Source organism: Hemitrygon akajei, chromosome 10, assembly GCF_048418815.1.
Source record: "Hemitrygon akajei chromosome 10, sHemAka1.3, whole genome shotgun sequence".
NCBI classification, from domain to species: domain Eukaryota; kingdom Metazoa; phylum Chordata; class Chondrichthyes; order Myliobatiformes; family Dasyatidae; genus Hemitrygon; species Hemitrygon akajei.
In genome coordinates this window covers 153674088-153695653 of record NC_133133.1, presented here as the reverse complement: position 1 = coordinate 153695653, position 21566 = coordinate 153674088, and the positions used below count along the sequence as shown (strand labels likewise).

The 21566-nt window shown below is 40.6% G+C and overlaps 1 protein-coding gene across 1 annotated transcript in view; it reads right to left on the bottom strand.

The window, feature by feature from the left end:
• LOC140734847 (coiled-coil domain-containing protein 91-like) overlaps positions 1 to 21566 on the bottom strand; it is a 173289-nt gene that overhangs the window by 25732 nt on the left and 125991 nt on the right. The window contains exon 13 of the mRNA XM_073059432.1: positions 12349 to 12462. Coding sequence (XP_072915533.1) covers positions 12349 to 12462 — 114 coding nt within the window. The remainder of the gene's footprint in view (positions 1 to 12348; positions 12463 to 21566) is intronic.

Here is a 21566-nt window from a genome sequence, read left to right as displayed (position 1 = left end):
AAAGGGTCCACGGCATAAAAAAGGTTGGGAACCCCTGCCCTAAAGCATCAAAGAATTTTATCAATCTAGGATAATAAAGTATAGAATAGAGCCCAGAAGGCATCAAAATTGCAACCTATGTAGAAGTGGAAACTTTGGTAAAATTTTAAATGAATACTTACCTGTATTTACTATGGAGAAGAACATTAGAGCTTGAAATTCAGGGAGGAAGTAACAGATACCTTAGTAGGCTTAAAGAAAAGCCCCCGAGGACCTGAAAAGATGTGCTCCTGGCTGAAGTGGAGACAAGAGAAGGGATTGCTAGTGCTCTGACAGAAACTTTAAAATCTTCACTGACCCCAGATGACTGTAGGGTAGCAAATGTGGTGCTTGTATTCAAGTAGACAACAGAGATAAGCCAAATAATTGCACGCTGACATATCTAACATCAGTTGGAGGGAAATTATTGCAAATAATTCTGAAGAAGGTCAGTAATCTGCACTCAGAAGGCAGGAAGTTAATATAGAAATTAATCTGGGAGAGTCAACACTGCTCTGTCTTACTAATTTAACAGAATCTTTCAAAGAGGTAGCTAACTATTTTAATGAGTATAGGTGACATAATGTTCATGGACCGCAGAATGGTCTTTGATAAGGTTCCACATGGAAAGATGATACAAAAGATTAGAGTCCATGGGATCCAGCAACTTAATTTCAGATCCAATTTACTAACTTATTATTAGGAAGCAGAGGATGATGGCGGTGGGTTGTTTTTTTTTTGGAAGCACGTTACAGATGCTGAAAAACAGAGAGCATTGCTGTGACCCACGTATTTAATGATTTGGATATAACAATTGGAAGTACGGTTACTAAGTTTGCAGGTGGCAAAAAATTGGTGGTGGTGTGGTTTATAAAGAGGGTAGTCTTCAAATGCAGAACAATATTGATCACATGGTAAGATGGACAGAGTCATAACAGATGGAATTTAATCCCGAAAAAACGTGTGTTGATGTAGGATGGTAATTAGTGAATTGGTCTACTTTTGCCTTCTTTGCAGAGAGAATATTCCTGTGATTTCTCCACATGGTCACTTAAGACAGTGGTCCCCAACCACCGGGCCGCCGACTGGCACCGGGCCACAAAGCATGTGCTACCAGGCCATGGCCCGGTAGTTGGGGACCACTGACTTAATATGTCTTGGCATATCTGTAACTTAACAGCTTGGCTAGAAGGTTCAGCACTGAAGTTGGGATGATATCAAGTCAAAGCTTTTAATTACTTCTTGATTTTGGTAATAATCAACTAAACTAGCTGAAGACCAGTAACTGACTAGTAACTGGCCTTCATAACAAGGGGAGTTGAGTATAGGAGCAAAGAGGTCCTTCTGCAGTTGTACAAGGCCCTGGTGAGACCACACCTGGAGTATTGTGTTCAGTTTTGGTCTCCAAGTTTGAGGAAGGACCTTCTTGCTATTGAGGGAATGCAGCGTAGGTTCACAAGGTTAATTCCCGGAATGGCGGGACTGTCATATGTTGAAAGATTGGAGCAACTGGGCTTGTATACACTGGAATTTAGAAGGATGAGAGGGGATCTGATTGAAACATATAAGATTATTAAGGATTGGACATGCTAGAGGCAGGAAACATGTTCCTGATGTTGGGGGAGTCCAGAACCAGAGGCCACAGTTTAAGAATAAGGGGTAGGCCATTTAGAACGGAGTTGAGGAAAAACTTTTTCACCCAAGGAGTTGTGGATCTGTGGAATGCTCTGCCTCAGAAGGCAGTGGAGAAAGAGTTAGATAGAGCCCTTAAAGATAGCGGAGTCAAGGGATATGGAGAGAAGGCAGGAATGGGGTACTGATTGTGGATGATCAGCCATGATCACAGTGAATGGTAGTGCTGGCTTGAAGGCCCGAATGGACTACTCCTGCACCTATTGTCTATAAGACTAGTTTCTGAGATGGTTATTATAGCACCTTTAAAGAATTGTTACAGTTAAACTTCATAACTTTGACAGAAGGCAAACCAACACCCTTAACTTTGACTTCTATCACTGCCTTCTACAAGACCTTCTAGAATTGGGGGTGGAGCTTTAGCAATGTGTCACCGAAGTTTATCTTTGTCTCACCACCCAGATACAGAAGGTTAGATCCTCTGCATCCAGCCCAGTGAAGTGTGGGTTGTTGGACAACGTTGGCTGCAACTCTCTGGACAACTGGTCAGATCCAACATGATGTAATCTATAAAGTCACAGGTCAGTTATAGTCTGACTAAATGGTTTCAGGGTTTAACTGGTCTACCCCTGTTAGAATTCTTACAAGTAAAACAAATGTTTAAAAAGCTGTGAACGTATCATTTCAACTGTTAAGTTCTCTCTCAGTATATGAAATTTGTTCCATAGATATGCCTGAAAGGCAACACAAATTAATTCCATATTCTTCTACTGCCCATTCCTCCACGAGGTAATCAATAGTTCATCAGTTGACGTTGATCAGACAGGCATATGCGAAACAGTCTGTCAGGTAATTCAAGACAATCTTGAGAACAGCTCAAACTAAAAACTTTCAAATAACCTTGATGACATTTTACTTGTTAAACAGACTGATATGTTGTTAGTATGTTATTCACTGATCACATCAAAATTATGTTGCTGCTGAGATGCAAGAATCCATGTTCGGTGCCAGAGCAGTTCCATGCTTTGGTAACTAATTCAATTTTATTTGTTCTGTAGCGAAAAGACATTATTCTGCTCTAGTATGGATGAGACTCACTTTGGGATTTTTTTTTTAATTCAATGCAAGCTCTATCATCTCCCCATAACCAGTAAATGACTTCTTAGCTTTTCCACTGCTATGGCACTAACTCAAACACTGAAACACCACACCATTGAGTACCCTGGAGACTGTTGATAAATAGTTCAAAAGAACTGTTACCTGCAAATTAATTAGTTAATTAAAAAATTAGTATCTCCCAAATCCAAATACTTGAATCAACAATTCATTTCACTCTAGTGGCCTTTTGGAAATCAGTGAAACTACATAGTTGATAAGTTAAAATTATTTGTGGCATATCCTATGCCATTCAGGAATTTGGGTATTATATCAGCACTACTGCCATCCAATAACCACTGGAGCTAAAGTCAATGGTGCCAGGTGGCACAATAATTATTGGCTGCTGGTATGGAGAAATTGAATAATTTATTTAAATCATATCAAGTCTCAAATTAGATCAACAAACTATGCTTAAATCAGTACCACTTCTGGCTCAACACGAGTAATCTTTCTGCTTGAATTATGGCAGCCTGCACAACTTGGTTAAATAATCATAGAGTGCATATATGACTGAAAATGGAGACAGAAAAGCAGAGTGTGCATTATGCAGAAAAACATAATAGTAAAGAAAGTGCAAATTAGAATGTCTTCCCCCTCTACACCCGACCTGTTCAGGATTATCCACCATTATCTGTTTTCACACCACAGCCTCATTCTATTTGCAAAAATCAAGATACTGAGAGCCATCTGAGTAATGCAAGGATGCCCTCACCTTGTAAAACTAAATAATTTTAAGTAATCAATTTTATGAAGAACTGAGATAATTCCTCCCAGCATTGTCCAAGATTTTTCCATCAGTTGATCCAAAATGCGAACAGATCAGTTACGTTAAAAGTTCCAGATTGTACATTTTGCGACACAAATGTACAATTCAAATTATATATACCTGCCTCCAAATTTTATGCAATCAAAATTTCCACTTTCAGCCATAGCCATATCAAAGAGCACTGAACATGCACACTTCTAGAAATAAAAAAAGGAAACATCCAGAGACTAAAGGCACCCAAACCATTGGCATATATCATTGTGTTGTCAATTGACAACCTGCACAAATGTGGGACAAATATAATGCATTCTTCTTCTGTTTCTCTCTCATCCTTATAGATTCGCCTCAGCATCCTGGCATCAACTATCTTGGTATGATTAACACTTGCTGCATACATTCAAACCATATTGGATAAAGAACTGTCCCTTAGAATTCCAAACGGAATTTATTCATCACTAAATTGAACTCCTTTACGTGACTTTAGTGTCCCGCTACTCTGATCATTTTCAATACTCTCATCATAATGACCAGAATATTATATCAAAAGGTGTAATCTAGTCATTTTCGTACAGTATGGCATTGGTAGATAGAAAGATATCTTATAGCTAAAAATAAAAATTGGGAATATTTTCTAGGTCTAATTAATTTTAAATATACAGTATCATAAGTCTGATACCGCAACAAGTAATTGAAAAATATTTCTTTTTCAAATTACTTGCTTCATATGCCAGAAACAAAAGATACTTTGAGACATGCTTCTAGATAATATACACATTGTAGTATTATTTCTTTTACCAGCATTCTAATAGAAAAAACAAAACTACTTTATAGCATACATGGACCTAATTTATGAACACATTAATTTACTTTTATTATTTACTTCCTTTTGTTATCGCTCATTTATTTTGATCTTTACAGCTTGACTACTTTGGATTTTCTCATTCATCCTCAATGCTAATTACCTCTCATTCAACAATATTGCACATTTTATTATGTCACCTCAAGTTGTTTCAACCAATAAACCATTCAACCTCAAAGTCAAAAGCTTGTATATTTATCTAGTTTTATCATCTTTCAAGCTTCAATAACCAGCACAGAATCAGGCTAATAAGTTTGGTTTTGTGCCCAGAGCAGAAAAGCAGGAAGTTGCCTGAATTAGGACACTTCGAGAGTGTCATATAAATACAGTGCATAGAAGGAAAATACTGCAGAGGATGGTACAGAGGCCTAGGTTTTGTCGCTTATTGATTAGAGTTAAGGGTATGATGATGTTGAACACTTTAGTCAAAGTAGTCAAAGAACAGCAGCCTGACATAGGTATTGCTATTGTCGAGGTGATCAAAGGCTGAGTGGAGAGCCAGTGAAATTGCATCCACTGTCGACCTATTGTGGTGATAAGCCAATTACAGTGGGTCCGGGCGCTTGTTTAGGCAGGAGTTGATTCTAGCCATGATCAATCTCTCAAAGCACTTCATGACAGTAGATGTGAGTGCAAATGGGCAATAGTCATTGAGACAGTTCACCCTACTCTTCTTGGGCACTGGTACGATTGTCACACTTTTGAAGCAGGTGGGAATCTCTGACTGCAGCAGTGGGAGATTGAAGGTGCCAGTTGGTTGGCACAGGTTTTCAGAGCCCAACCAGCTACACACCATCAGGCCTTGCAAAGGTTCACACTGTTGAATGATGTTCTGACGTTGGTCTCTGAGGCAGGTCACAGGTCCACCAGATGCTGCAAGGATTTGCACAGGTGTAATCTTATTCTCCCTCTGCAGCAACAAATTTTACAGATTTACCACTCTGACTAAATAAGTTCCTCCTCATCTCAGTTTTAAAGGGCCATTCCATTATTTTGAAGTTTTACTTTCGGATCCAAGAATCCCCTTCTAATAGAAACATCTTTTCCATGTCCCATTCTATGCAAATCTTTCAGAATCCGATAAGTTTCAATGAAAAACCCTCCCCCACCCCATGCTTCTGAACTCCATTGAGTCCAGGTCCAGAGATGTCAAATGCTCCTCATACCATAAGCCTTTCATTTCTGGGATCATTCTTGTTAACCTCCTCTGGATTCTCTTGTAGGCCAACACATCCTTACTGAGATACAGGGCCCAAAATTCCTCACAACATACCACATGCCTTATAAACCTTATAAAGCCTTAGCAGCAGCTTTAATGTTTTAATCCTCTCAAAATGAATATTAACATTGTATTTGCCTTCTTTACTACCAATTCAACCTGCAAATTAACCTTATGAGAACCCTGAGCTGAGACATCATAGCCCATTTTGCACCTCCAATTTTTCAATTATGAATACTAAAGGATGCAAAGCATTTGAACTAGCAGGAAAAAAATTAAGAAGAAACAAGATGATTTAAATACACTAGTTAAATGGTGACAAATTGAATGAATTGCTGGCAAAATTTGAATATTAGGACATGATGCCAATTGTTGAAGCAAGGGAGTAAAACAGCAAGATCAAGGAACTTAATGTAAATACCAAAAAACTAGTTACAAGGAAAAATAATGAAAATGATAATGGATGAATAGCAGCCTTGGTGATTAATGATGAAATTGCTTCAGTGATGCAATGAGATTTAGTGAGATAACAACAAGAATTCATTGGCATTAACATTTCAGATTTCAGTGTTTGAGCCCTCTGGTGGCAGGTATAAAGTGGTATATCTACCTATTCAGTTGTTAAGTCGAGTCTGACTCTCTGTGACCTCATGGACCGTAGGGTCCATAGGGTTTTCATGGCAGGATACGGAAGTAGATTGCCAGGCCTTTCTTCAACATAGGTACAGCTGCTGCCCAGGTGGGACTGGCTGGGTTTGAACTCAGGACCCTCTGCCTTGAAGTCCAGTGCTGATGCCACCACACCACCAGCTGGCCAGTACAATGCATAAATGTAGAAAGCAAACAACGTACCAATGGTAGAGTGGATTTAAAAGCGATTTTCAACATATATTTAGGTCCATTGTTATAAAGGACCACTTGCCAAAATAAACTTCCATGGGAGTCCAAAGAAACAAAGGAAAACATAAAACCATAGTAAAAGACACGCAAAAAGGCCGAAACTACAACAGAGCTTGGTGATGGGAAAAAATCCAAAGAAAAATCAAAAAGCAAAAAAAAATGAGTATGAAACTAAATGTGAAACTAAGCACAAAATATTTTAAGTTTGAAGAAAAAATGTGAGTCATTTAAGAATGGTAACAGTTGAAATGGTGGAAATGCTGAATTAAAACTTACATTAATATTTATAAATGAGAAAGAGAACAGCTTGTTAGACATGCCAAGAAAACAAATGCTGAAGCAAATATTGAAATGATATGAAGTTTCTAAAATATGTAAGCAATGGAAATTCAGCCATTGAAAAGTGTCATTAAGGATTCCCATCCATGTGATTTAAAGCAAGAGTTCCAAAGTGACAGGCTTGTTAAGACATTACGTACTGTAGATAATTAAAATATCATGTTTGGCTCTTAAAATAATAGGTTTTGATGAGGAGAAATCTGGCCTATATATCTAAGGGACTGGTGCAAAAGGTTTGCTGAAGGTGTAGAAGTAATTCATAACTATATACAACCCAAATTTGAACAGAGGAACATAAGAAATAGGAACAGGAAAAGGCCATCTGGCCCGTTGAGCCTGCTCTGCCATTCAATAAGATCATGGCTGATCTGACCATGGACTCATCTCCACCTACCTACTTTTTCCCATAACCCTTAATTCCTCTAGTATGCAAAAATCTATCCAACCTTGTCTTAAACATATTTACTTCAATGGGCAGAGAATTCCACAGATTCACCACTCTCTGGGGAAAACAGTTCCTCCTTATCTCCGTTCTAAATCTACTGCCCCAAATATTGAGGTTATGTCCCCTAGTTCTCGTCACACCTACCAGTGGAAACAACTCTCCTGCCTCTATCTTATCTATCCCTTTCATAATTCTATATGAAAACATCAGTCTGTTTTCTCATGGTGGAAATAGCTAATACAAGAGCATAATGTTAAGATGACTGGAGGAAAACAAAAGGGGGTGGGGGAGGGAAGAGATGTCAGAGTGTGGTGTGTGCATTGTACATCAGGTGTGGTGGTGAAGTCAGAGGCAGATAATTAGGAGATTTAAGAACTTCTTATACAGACAGATGGGTGATAGAAAAATGAAGGGTTATGTAGGAGAAAAGGATTAGATTGATCTTTGAGCAAGTTAAAAGGTCAACAGAGCATCATGGGCTGATGGGCCTGCACTGTTCTATGTTATACAAAGAGTGCAGTCATTGCTAGAATACAGAAGGGTAAAAGGTACTTAATGAGTGCTTTCATATTGAGCAAAGTCTGTAGGCAGACTTAAGAGTATCTACACCAGGGGGTTCCCAACCTGGGATCCACAGAGCCTTGCTTAATGGTATTGGTCCATGGCATAAAAAAGGTTGGGAACCCACTGGATTGAGTGTTTAATATTAAGGGATAAAGTAAATTACTGCCAGACCTAACCTTTAAGGACTAAAGTTATGAAACAAATACAGAGGGTGGCAAAAACCTGAAACTCTCAAATAGCTAAGTCAATTGTGAATTTAAATCCAAGACTGAGCATTGTTCTTACCCGAAGTATTCAAGGAAAACAGGGCAAATACAGGTATAGCTTTAGTTATAGATCAGCCAACATCACATTAAATACAAACTAGCCGTGAATACCTTAATACCCTACTCCTTCTCTTCTTAAATGGATTTATGGATTACTATATGCCTGACATTTTTGGCCATCTTTCAGCATTAAGAATCCAATCAAGGCAATTTATCCATGTGATCAAAATATGGGAGAGATAACTCACCTGAACCTTGAAGTAACCAAATGTAAAAAGGCATCCAATGTGTTACCGTAAAAGTGTTTTCCCAACATCAATCAAGTTCTTAAGAAACAACTAGCCCCAGTTTTCAGATGGGGTTACGTAAATATTACGAGAACAACAAAGTAAAACGCGTCCACAGCAAATCTGGAAAATTACATTATCACTAATAATAATCATCATAAAGCTGATGATCACAATCTATTGCTCATCTTCTATTTAAAATAGGCTGTAGTTTTTTGACTGTAAAGTGTAATTTCTGTAACACGGGTTTCCTTACTCACAGCACATCCAAATTAATCAAGTTTTCAGCTTTGCTCAGAAACTTCAGATATGAAAAATAAGATGAGGAAAACAAATAACAAGGAAAAGACTGATCTTTAGTGATACAAATGTGAGGCTAATACTCCTATTATGGAGTACATTGGACAAATTCCTGGCATACACATTTTGAGTTAAATCCATCAACCTGAACACGGAGGTCCAAATTACTTTGTCCCTCACACAATACCTTGTTGAGGAAGACACCTATCTTAAAAAGCCTCTGATATATTTGCCCCTACCACCATACCAGGCAGCACATTCCAGGCATCTACCACTCCCTGAGTAAAAAAAACTTACTCCTCACATACCCCTTGAACCTACACCCTCTCAACTTCAATGCATGCCCTCTGGTATTAAGACATTGCAGCCCTGGAAAATAGATGCACTCTGTCCACTCTATTTATGCCTCTCATAATCTTGTAAACCTCTATCAGATCTGCCCTCAGCTTCTGATGCTCCAGAGAAATTTTCAAGATGTATTTACAGCAACATCCATTATCAACATTAGAAAAGCACCAAGATACTTGGTACTAACACTGATTAAATTAATTCCATGTAGGACTTGATTTTGCTTTCAGTCTATAATGCTGAGCTATTCTTGGACATGTTCATCCCTCCAGGCATATCATAATGAATACTTAAAAGGCCAACATATTTCAAGTCATAACTAGATTCCAAATCAGATAAGTCACTTTATTCTTTGAGGCATCCACTTTTAATAGTGCTGCTTCCTTATAAGAATGACGCGTTGATCAACTTGAATTTTACGATGTATGTCAATGATTTGGACGATGGGATTAATGGATTTGTGGCTAAATTTGTCGATGATACAAAGGGAGGTGGAGGAGCAGATAGTGTTGTGGAAACAGAGAGCCTGCAGAAAGACTTAGCTAGCTTAGGGGAATGGGCAAAGAAGTGGCAAATGAAATAGTATGTTGGAAAGTGTATGGCCATACAAAGAAATAAACGGGCAAACTATTACTTAGATGGGGAGAGAATTTAAAATGCAGAGATGCAAAGGGACTTGGGTGTCCTTGTGCAGGATACCCTAAAGGTTAACCTCCAGGTTGAGTCGGTGGTGACGAAGGCAAATACAATGTTGGCATTCATTTCTAGAGGTTTAGAATATAAGAGCAGGAGTGTGATATTGAGGCTCTATAAGGCACTCAGGAGACCACACTTGGAGTACTGTGTGTAGTTTTGGGCTGCTTATTTTAGAAAGGATATACTGACATTGGAGAGGGTTCAGAGAAGATTCACAAGAATGATTCCAGGAATGAAGGGGTTACTGCATGAGGAACATCTGGCAGCTCCTGGTCTGTATTCCCTGGAGTTCAGGAGAATGAGAGGGGATCTCATAGAAAGATTCTGAATGTTAAAATGCAGAGACATTTCTTTAGTCAGAGGGTGGTAAATCTGTGGAATTTGTTGCCACGAGTGGGTGTGGAGGCCAATTCAATGGGTGCATTTAAGGCTGAGATAGATAGGTTCTTGATTAGCCAGGGCATCAAAGGAAATGGGGATGACTGGAAGAACTGGATCAGACCATGACTGAATGGCGGAGAAGACGATGGACTGAATGGCCTACTTCTGCTCCTATATCTTATGGTCTTATGGTCTAATTGGTTCATTCACAGTTTAAATAACTACCCCCATATTATACAAATATAATGACTCCAAATAATCCTGAAACTCTTTGTAGATTTCTGCACATACTAAACTGTACTCTTCTATGTTTTAAAGAAGTTAATGTGAAACTTTGACTCCCATAGCTATACTAAGAACATCCACGGGCATTCAAGCATATAAAAATTGAAAAGCAAATAAACTAGATAATTATATTAGCTGTACATAGTGAGGATAGTTGCCCAAGATTACAGAGGACCATAGATCAGTTGGGCAGACTGATGTCAAATAGAATTTAATTCAGACAAATGTGAGGTAATGCAGCATTTTGGGTATCTGATACTGTCCAGATATTTTCATTAAATGGGAGAGATCTTAGAAGAGTTGGCACAAAATGGGATCCCAGGGTGTAAATTCATTGCTCCCTGAAAATGGGCACTCAGAAGCAGAGTGAAGGTGGTGTTCAGTTTTCTTGCCTTCACAGGAAGCGGCATGGAATTTAAGAGTTGGGACATCATGCAATTGTACAAGACGTTGATTGGGCCACATTTAGAAATACTGCATGCAATTTGGTCAGAAGAGAGTTACCAAGATGTTACAAGGAAGGATTGGATTCTCACATATGCAATTGCAACAACATTTTCTCCACATATATAAATGATACCAATTAAATTATTGATAAGGGAGTGAAATATGTAAAAATACAGAATAAACAGCAAAAATTATATAGAGTAACACACACAAAATGCTGGAGGAATTCAGTAGGTCAGGTAGTATCTATGAAGAGTCAACACTTCTGACTAAGTCCCTTCATCAGGAGTCCTAATGAAGAGTCTCGGCCTAAAACATTGATTAATTGTTTATTGAGCATTTCGTGTGTGTAACTCTGGAGCATTTGCAGAATCTCGTGTTTAAAAGTTATATAAGTTGCTTTACTCTGTTGCAAGTATCATTATTTCCTTACAACGAGAAAGGAACTATTGATAGAGATAACCATGAACATTCGGGTGAAAGGAGCTTATTCAACTTGTACAGATTTACAATTAAACTTTAAACTCATAAATGGAATAAATCAAGGAAAGAATTACAATCACTGCAGTTAACACACTCAGCTTCAGGAAATCAGGTTCAATCCTGATCTCATATTTTCCCCAAGACTGGACAGGATTCTGCTGAGTGCTGATAGATTAACTGGCTACTTTAAACGACTCCTCACCATAAGCAACCAAAACTGTCCACTAAAATGCAATATAAATTATTTCATGACATCTCTGTTTAATGAATGAACTGTTTGTCAAAAATCACGAGCCAGAATTAATTGATGGTTCAATAAAAATAGCTTTTAATTTCTTGTTGTACTCAGTAAATCTACATCAAGACAACTGTGTTTAATGGCAGCATTTGCCAAGAATCTAAGGACATAAGAATTTCTAAAAATGATCAAAAAATGACAACATTAATTATTACATAGAACATAAGATAATATTAACTATTATATAGTCTGATGTTTAAAAATTGTGTAACAAGTTTACATATGGTAATTATCAAAGGGTTTAAGGCACATAAACAGTGACAGTGAAGCATAATGCAGATATGTCAAGTACGTTATTTAGTTACTTGCAATCCTCCTAAATCTAAACAGTACTAGATTCATATAAATTACTGTTCTCATGAATTGTAATTTGGTGTTTTCACATGGCAGACTAGAAAGGGGAGCTTATAAAAACTCCTAGAAAAAAACCAATTCATTATTTTCTCTACTACAACTTCACTTTTATGCTCATTCAACAACTAAATCTAATTCTTTGCAAGGCCTTCAACCTTACAATTCAGTAAAATCCACGGCTGACACTGAGTTAGCCAATAGAAAAGAACAGAGTAAAATTCAGAAATGATCCAAGTCATTATGAAATGAAAAATAAAAGTCATAGTTGATTGGTAGAATATACATATATTTCAAATCACTTACCCTCTTTTGCTCCTTGATATATTTTGCCATATCCTCTTTGGTTTTTTGTATTGTTTCCTCTATAGCTTTCTTACTTTTTTTTCTTTCTTGACTTACTGCTTCCTTGATGGCTTCCTGGTGGGGTAGAAAGAAATCCAGAAGTCACTATGGTATTAATCCCAAATCCACAGGAGATGCACAAATAGCAAAGTACACTGATGAACTGAAATAGATGAATACCACTCTGTCAAATCATCATTATTATTGTTGTATACCCTAAAAGATGCATTAATGAATCACTTAATTGCTTCCCCTCCCCCACCCCTTGATCTTTCCCCTTACTGATTTTTCCCCTAGCCCCTACCAGCCTTCACCTTCCCACCCTCCCCCCACCTTCTTTAAAGGGCCCCTGCCCCCTCCCTCTTCAGTCTCAGCCCAAAACTCTGACTGTTCGTTTCCACAGATGCTGCCCGACCTGCTGAGTTCCTCCAGTGTGTTGTGCATGCTGCTTTGACCACAACATCTGCAGAGTATTTTGTGTTAATGAATCACTGTTTGGTATTTCAATTACTATTTCAGGTTTGTATTCCTCCGCAAATACTAATAGTTCAAGGTTGCAAACTATCAACACTCCTAGGGTCCCTGCCATTTACTGTATATATCCTGTTAGTATCTAACATCCCAAAATACATTACCTCACTCTTATCAGCATTAAATTTCATTTGCCATTGCTTACTTTCCATCTAGTTTACATTCCTCTAAATCCTTTCACAACCTTCATCTCCACCTAGTGCTTCGAGTTTTGTTATTACCAACAAATCAGTCCACCTAAATTCTCATCCAAGTTATTTATATATACAACAAGCAACAATGTTCACAGCACTGCTCACTGTGGGGCATCACCAGTTACAGACCAAGTCAGAGAAGCACCCTCATGCACAACATGCTGGAGGAACTCAGCAGGTCGGGCAGCATCCGTGGAAATGAACAGTCAACGTTTCGGGCTGAGATCCTTCATCAGGACAGAAGAGGGGGCAGGGGCCCTATAAAGAAGGTGGGGAAAGGTGGGAAGGAGAAGGCTTGAAGGTGCCAGGTGAAAAACCAGTAAGGGGAAAGATCAAGAGGTGGGGGAGGGGAAGTAGGGAGGGGATAGGCAGGAAAGATGAAGAAGGAATATAAGGAATGTACCCTCATCCCCCTCCATTCCTCCGATCCCTCATCCTCCCCCAACCCCGCTCTCCTTGAACATCCCAACCCCCCTCTCTCTCCTGAAACCTCCCACTCTTTACCCTCCTCTGACCCCAGTCCCAAACCTTGCCCTGTCTTCACCATCCCCTCTGAGGCAGAACATTCTGTCCTTAGCAAGGGCCTCACTTTTGTCACCCTCCATCCACATCTCAGTAGTTCCATGCCCGTCATGACTCTGAACTCTTCTTCCGTTGCCTATGTCTCCGAGCCTACTACTTTAACAAGGATTCCCCTCCCCCTATTGATGACCCCTTCTCCCATCTTCAACCCTCCTCCTCCTCGTGGGCACCGCCCCCCCCCCGGCCTTTTACCTGCACTCCATCTTTTCATATCCAACTGTCGCCGAGACATCAAACTTCTCAACTTCACCACTCCTCTCTCCTGTTCCAACCTCACTCCCTTTGAACGCACTGCCCTCCACTCTCTCCGCACTAATCCTAACCTCACCATCAAACCCGCAGTCAAAGGTGGTGCCGTAGTAGTCTGGCAGACGAACCTCTACCTCACTGAAGCCAAACGGCAGCTCTCTGACACCTCCTCTTACTTACCCCTGGAACAGGACCCCACCAAAAACATCAAACCATCGCCTCCCGTACCGTCACAGATTTTCCAAGATGGCGGTGCGACGCAGCTTGCAGCAGCCACTCCGGAGCTGATTATCTGTTATTTGTGAAGTGGGGTGCTGTGCGCAATCATAATTGATTGAAAATGGACGTGGGAGCACCGAGGAACATCGGGAAATCTCCAGGAAGACCTTCGTTGCTGCTGCTGCTGTAAGGTCCGGGACTCTGCTGGGAAGAACAGGCCCCCAGTCCTCGGGGTCGTGTTGCCGATGGCCGTTGGCGGGTCCGTCTTAATACGCTCGGCAGAGGATGGTACTCAGAGAAGCTGTGCCGGAGGGGATGGTCGTCGGCTCGGAGGTTCGACGGACTCGGATTCCACTGCGGTCAGGTCGCACTCGGTGTGTGCTGCGTCTGCGAGGCTGGGTTCGACGGAGCTTTCATTGTGTGTTGCATCTGCAAGGCTGAGTCGGGTGGCACCTTGGAAGTCCATAGCGGGGGTATTCCCTTCTGCTGCCGGCGTGGAATGGCGAGTCTGTCGGGACCCTGGGGACTTGTGGAAACTGTGTGGAGATTTCTTTTGAACTTACAGCCCTTTAACATCTTTGGACTATTTTTACTGTGCCCATGGTCTGTTTTTTTTTATCAATTATGCTATTGTTAGCACTGTTGTAACTATGTGGTTATGTGCAGGTCTTGTAGCTTTAGTTTTTGGTCTTGTTTATCTGGTGGATTTGGAGCTCTTTTCCAGGGAATGCGCTAAGATGGTAGCACGATATTAATACATAGTAGCCTCTCTGGACGCTGGATTGGGGATTGCCAAACGTTATGTGGATTTTCTGGTGTAGTCTGTTTTGTCATATGCTTTTGTGATATCATTCTGGAGGAACGTTGTCTCACTTTTTAACTGCATTGCATTTGTGGTTTCTAAATGACAATAAACTGAATCTGAATCTGAATCACTGAACTTATCAACTCCAGAGACCTTCCATCCTCAGCCAAAAACCTCATAAATCCCACACCCCGCACTGCTCGGTTTTACCACCTCCCCAAGATCCACAAACCTGACTGTCCCAGTAGACCCATAGTTTCGGACTGCTCCTGCTCCACCGAACTTGTATCTGCCCACCTGGACTCATTTTGTCACCCATAGTTCAGTCCCTCCCCACCTACATCCGGGATACATCCCATGCCCTCCACCTCTTCAATAACTTCCAGTTCCCCAGTCCCAACCGCTTCATTTTCACTATGGATATCCAAACAATACACTTCCATTCTCCATCAAAAAGGCCTCAAAGCTCTCCGCTACTTTCTGGACAATAAACCTCACCAGTGCCTCTCCTCCACTACCCTCCTCCAGTTGGTGGAAGTGGTACTCACACTTATTAACTTCTCTTTTGGCTCTTCCCATTTTCTTCAAACCAAGGGTGTAGCTATGGGCGCTCGCATGGGCCCCAGCAATGCTTGCCTCTTCATTGGTTATGTGGAACAGTCTATACTTCAAACCTATACTGGTACTGCTCCCCAACTTTTCCTTCGCTACACTGACGACTACATTGGTGCTGCTTCCTGCACCCATGCTGAGCTCATCAATTTCATCAACTTTGCCTCTAACTTCCACCCAGCCCTCAAATTCACTTGATCCATCTCGGACACTTCTCTCCCCTTTCTCGATCTCTATTTCTGGAGACGGACTGTCCACTGACATCTTCTATAAACCCACTGACTCCCATAACTACCTTGATTATACCTCTTCAGACCCTGCCAAATGTAAAAATGCTATTCCCTATTCCCAGTTCCTCCATCTCCACCGCATCTGCTCCCAGAATAAGGCTTTCCGATCCAGGATATCTCAAATGTCCTCTTTCTTTAAGGATCGTGGTTTTCCTTCTGCCGTCATCAATTTCCTCCATTTCCCGCACTTCGGCCCTCACTCCATCCTCTCGTCACCACAACAGGGACAAAGTTCCCCATGTCCTCACCTACCAGCCCACCAGCCTCCAGATCCAGCACATTATCCTCCGCAACTTCTGCCACCTTCAACAGGACCACACCACTAAGCACATCTTTCCCTCTCTACCACCCTCCGCTTTCCGCAGGGATCGTTCCCTCCGTGACTCCCTGGTCCACACATCCCTCCCTACAGATCTCCCACCTGGCACTTATCCCTGCAAGCATAAGAGCTACACTTGTCCCTACACCTCCTCTCTTACCACCATTCAAGGCCCCAAATAGTCCTTCCAGGTGAGGCAACACTTCACTTGAGAGTCTGTTGGGGTCATCTGTTGCATCCGGTGCAGCCTCCTCTACATCGGTGAGACCCGATGCAGATTGGGGGACCGCTTCGTCGAGCACCTCCGCTCAGTCCGCCACAACAGACAGGATCTCCCAGTTGACACCCACTTCAACTCTGCTTCACATTCCCATTTGGATATGTCCACACATAGCCTCCTCTACTGCCACGATGAGGCCAAACTCAGGTTGGAGGAGCAACACCTTATACACCATCTGAGTAGTCTCCAGCCCCTCGGCATGAACATTGAATTCTCCAACTTCCGGTAATTCCCTCCCCCTCCCAGTTTCACTCTGCTTCCTCCTCCAGCTGCCTATCAGCTCCCTCATGGTTCCGCCTCCTTCTACTATCCATAGTGCTTTCCCCTTACATTCCTTCTTCACTTTTCCTGCCTATCCCCTCCCCTCCCTGCTTCCCCTACCCCACCCCTTGATTTTTCACCTGGCACCTACCAGCCTTCTCCTTCCCACCCTCCCCCCACTTCAGTCCTGATGAAGGGTCTCAGCCCGAAACGTTTGACTGTTCGTTTCCACAGATGCTGCCCGACCTGCTGAGTTCCTCCAGCTTGTTGTGCATGTTGCTTTGACCCCAGCATCTGCAGAGTATTTTGTGTTTAAGAAAAGCACCCTCAATCACCCTCTTCTGCCTCCTGTCATCTAGACCTGATGGTTTCCAGAAAGGCACGGTCCAACATGGAAATACCTACAAATGCATTCTGCTCTGGAAGAGGGTTTAAAATAAACAGCTGGTACATAGTGTCAAAATAAGAAAGGGAGCCTTTTTGAATTTGGAAGACAGCCTTCATAGTAGGTCATTTCTTATTTATATCTGCTCATCAAGTAGGATTGAACCCATTGAGTTTACATAAGACTTCAAAGTAATTTTATCAATTCCCACTTATTTCCTGGTAACCTGGATTCCATTCAACTCCTGGTATCTAATTCTGCTAACATCATCTAGACTCAGAGTAATTTAAATGATGAACCAGGATATCCTTAATTGGGAGCAAACTGGAGCACCTTGAGAAGCCCACATTATTACAGTCAAAACACATAGACAGGTGTCAGCATACAGGAGTGAAAGTGGACCACTGGTTGAGTGATGCTGCAACAACCTCTCGCTCAACATCAGTAAAACTAAAGAACTGATTGCTGACTTCAGGGTTGGGAAGGAAGGCGAACATGCACTAGTCTACATTGGTGGACTGGCGTGGAGTGGGTCAGGAGCTTCAGATTCCTGGGCATTAACACACCCGGTGACCTGCCCGATGTAGCATATATCAATGCAATCACAAAGGCAGGCCAGTCTTTCTACATTCTTGGAAGTTTCAATATGGCTTTGAACACTGACAAACTACTATAGATATACTGCTCGAAGTATCCTAACTGGTTGCATCAAGGTCTGGTACGGAAATTCAGAAGTGCAAAAATCTTCAGAGAGTCGAGGACTAAGTCAAAAACATCATGGGCATTCCCTTCCACACCACTGGAAGAATCTACATGAGGCACTGCCTCAAGAAGGCAACAACGATTATCAAAGATCCCCAGCATTTAGGCCATGCCATCTGCTTGCAGTCCTTGTTGAGGGATCAACAGTGGAAAGGGTGAGCAGTTTCAAGTTCTTGGGTGTTAGCATCTCTCAAGATCTATCCTGGGCCCAACATATTGATGCAACTACAAAGGTGGCAGCTATGTTTCATTTGGAGTTTGAGGAGACTTGGTATGTCACCAAAGACACTCACAAATTTCTACAGACCTATTGTGGAGAGCATTCTAACTGGTTGCATCACCATTTGGTATAGAGGGGCCACAGCACAGTGCCTATGATGGAGTGCCAGCTCCATCATAGGCACTCGCCTCCCCAGCATCAAGAACATCTTCAAAAGGTGATGCCGCAAAAGGCAGCATCCATCATTAAGGAACCCCATCACCCAGGACGTCCCCTCTGCCCTCTTCTAATTGCTACCATTGAGGAAGAGGTACAGGAGCCTGAAGACACACACTCAACATTATATGAAGAGTCTCTTCGCCACCACCATCAGACTTCTGAATGGGCAATGAACCCATAAACGCTACCTCAATGCGGTTTTTTTTTTGCTCTCTTTTTGCACTGCTATTTAATTTATATATTTTAACTTGTAATTTATAGTTTTTTAATTATGTATTGCAATGTACAGCCACCACAACACAACAAATTTCACAACATGTGCCGGTAATATACTTGATTTTGATTCCAAGGAATAGAAACCTCAAGTTCCACAGTGCTAACAAGAGCAGCTACTTCCCTTCAACCATTCGGTTCTTGAACCAACATACAATATCCTAATCACTATCTCAGTGTGGCAATTCATATGTTTTAGGGCAATAGATGAAACAAGCTGAAAAGTGGACTAAGTACAAGGTGCATCATGCTTCTACTAAACAGCTACAACATCTCAAGGGGTCATGAGGTCTCATCCTGTTTCTATATAATCTTACTGAAGCAATCAATGAACAAAATTCAAGGCAGCCATGTAAAAGAATTAGGAGAGGTAACAAAAAACCTGGCCATAGAGATAACTTATATACAGCCTCCTAAAGTGCAGGAAAGGTAAGAGAAGTTTATGAAATAATTCCAGAATTTAGGACCAAGGCAATAATGAGCATAATAGCCAAATGTGGAGCAAAAAATTAAAAAGAAATGGAGCAAGTATTGAAGAACTGCTGTAATCTTAGTGTTGAGACAGTAGTACCCTTGACCTAAGTCATGGGTTAATTTACAGACGAGGGTAAGAAATTTTAATTGAGGCACCCCAGCTGTAGGGCAGCAAACACCATGTGATCTGAAAATAGAATGATGGGAACTGGAATTTTAAGCAACCTTAGATTTACAAAACCAACAAATTGGGAGGCTGGTTCGGAGCTCTTTGGCTTATTAAGTCTCAAAATAATTACCTTTACAGATTTCCAAGATGTAAATTTAAAGAGAGGGAAAGATCCTACCCCCAGAAAAGGCAGCTCAGCAGTCCACTTGGATATTTGCCATCTAACCTACTGAGCCAGCTTTAGTTTTGCCAGGCATTCTAGATAATGTCTAGAATAAAATCAACACCATTTTTATTCCACATTTCTGCCAAGTTGTTGATGCCATTCAAGTGTACCCCACAACATTATAAACAACTTAAAAAATGCCAAAATATCAACTGTTTATTCCTCTCTGTAGATGCTGCCTGATCTGCTGAGTTCCTCCAGCTTGTTGTGTGTGTTACGTTGCCCCCTGCATTGATGTAATCCATAAAAGTGTGGAATAATAGTCTGCCCTCCCTTCCAGTAATACATTTTTTATGAGTATAAAATAAAAGTATAATTTAGTTTAATTATTAGGTTCTTCATACATCTCACATTAGGATTCTAAAAGTATCATTGTTACTTTCATTAAATTCCCTGACCTCTTGCAAGTACTCATCGAATAAGCTATCGTAACACTAGCTAAGACAAAGCATTGCTATCTCACAAATATGCGAGTACCTGATTTTGTTTTGCTCCCAAGAGTTATCATTTCTGCTTGAATTCATTGGTTAGTTTTGGTTTTTAAGATAGTAGCTAGCAAAATCAGATTGTTAAAAATAATATGCATCAACCCCAACCTTTGTTCATTGTGAAGCGCAAGTGAATCAAAATTGCTAATTATAGCTTTAGACTAGTTCAGGCTTTATCTCAATTTTACTTCTTTAAGAAAACCTTCATTTTTTTCATATAATTGCAAAAGCCTTTGTTTATCAGTATTCATCTCCCTGCGTTGTCACTTTTCCAGTCTTGTTCAGCCACATCATGCCATTGACTAATTCATCATAAGATCAAAAGGGAATGGTCAGCAGTGACGAGTCTTTAATAAGTCAGATGAATAAACACAATTGCTAATACTTTTATTACTAGGATGGAGTTCTATCAGCAGGTCAAAATACAAGTCGAGTTTCAGGGAACATCTAGATTAAGTATTCGTATTGTGAGTATGTGTCAAAATTGAAAAACTTAAGTTCTGTCTATGTGCTCCCTAGCCTATAAGTATGCTCTGACATATGCTAAACAGGTTTAGAGAAACAGAGCTGCAACCAATTTTGTCTGCTTTGAATATCCACACCTTCGATGATAAATCCCTGCTTTATGAATGACCAACAAGGAATTAATGGGCCAAAATTAGCAACTTGTGGTATGTGGGATTTCAGGACTGGTGTAACAGATGGAACATTTGGGCTGAGAATGCTGTGACTCAAAATGAATAAGTAGGAAGATATTATATAGAAAAACAGGAATAAGATGTTGGGAATATGTAGAAAAACGTCTGAATAGAGAGAACAATTGTTCAACCAAAAGCTGCAAGAGGGATCAATATTATGGTAATGTTTTGATACAAATCTGCCAGCTTGGATATATCTGTGACTGACTGACACACATAACTTTATTTTTATGAAGCAGATAATTATTGCATTACTTACACCACTTCAAAGATGTCTCTCTGAAGAATGAAATCATGGAATTCCATGTTATAATCTTTATGAAGGATTTTCCCACAAGAGGAAACATTCTCTCCACATCTATTCAGTAAGATTCTGATGGGTCAAGAACTATTTCAATCAATTCCCCTTTCATTCTTCTAATTCCAACAAATATAAGCATAATCATTTTTCACAAGGCAATTCAATCACTCCGGATAACAAGTCTTTAAATCTTCCATGAACTGTTCCCAAAACTTTAATATCTTCAGTAAATGAGAGAGGAAATACTGTGCATAATACTTCAAACGTGCTCCAACCAATGGCCTAAGCATACCTGTCCTTTTGCATCTGAAATACTAAGTCTGTTAAATCTGATTTGCAGTTTACATTCAGTGGCTGCTTTATGAGATACCTTCTGTACCTAAAAAAGGGGCCACTGAGTGTGTGCTCATGGTCTTCTGCTGCTGTAGCCCACGCACTTCGAGGTTCAATATATTGTGTGTTCAGAGATGTTCTTCTGCACACTGCTGTTGTCTGAGTTACTTTCACCTGCATACAGCTTTAATCAGTCTGGCCAATCTCCTCTGACCTCTCCCATTAACAAGACGTTTTTGTCCACAGAACTGCTGTTCACTGGATTTTTTTTTGTTTTTCGCACCGTTCT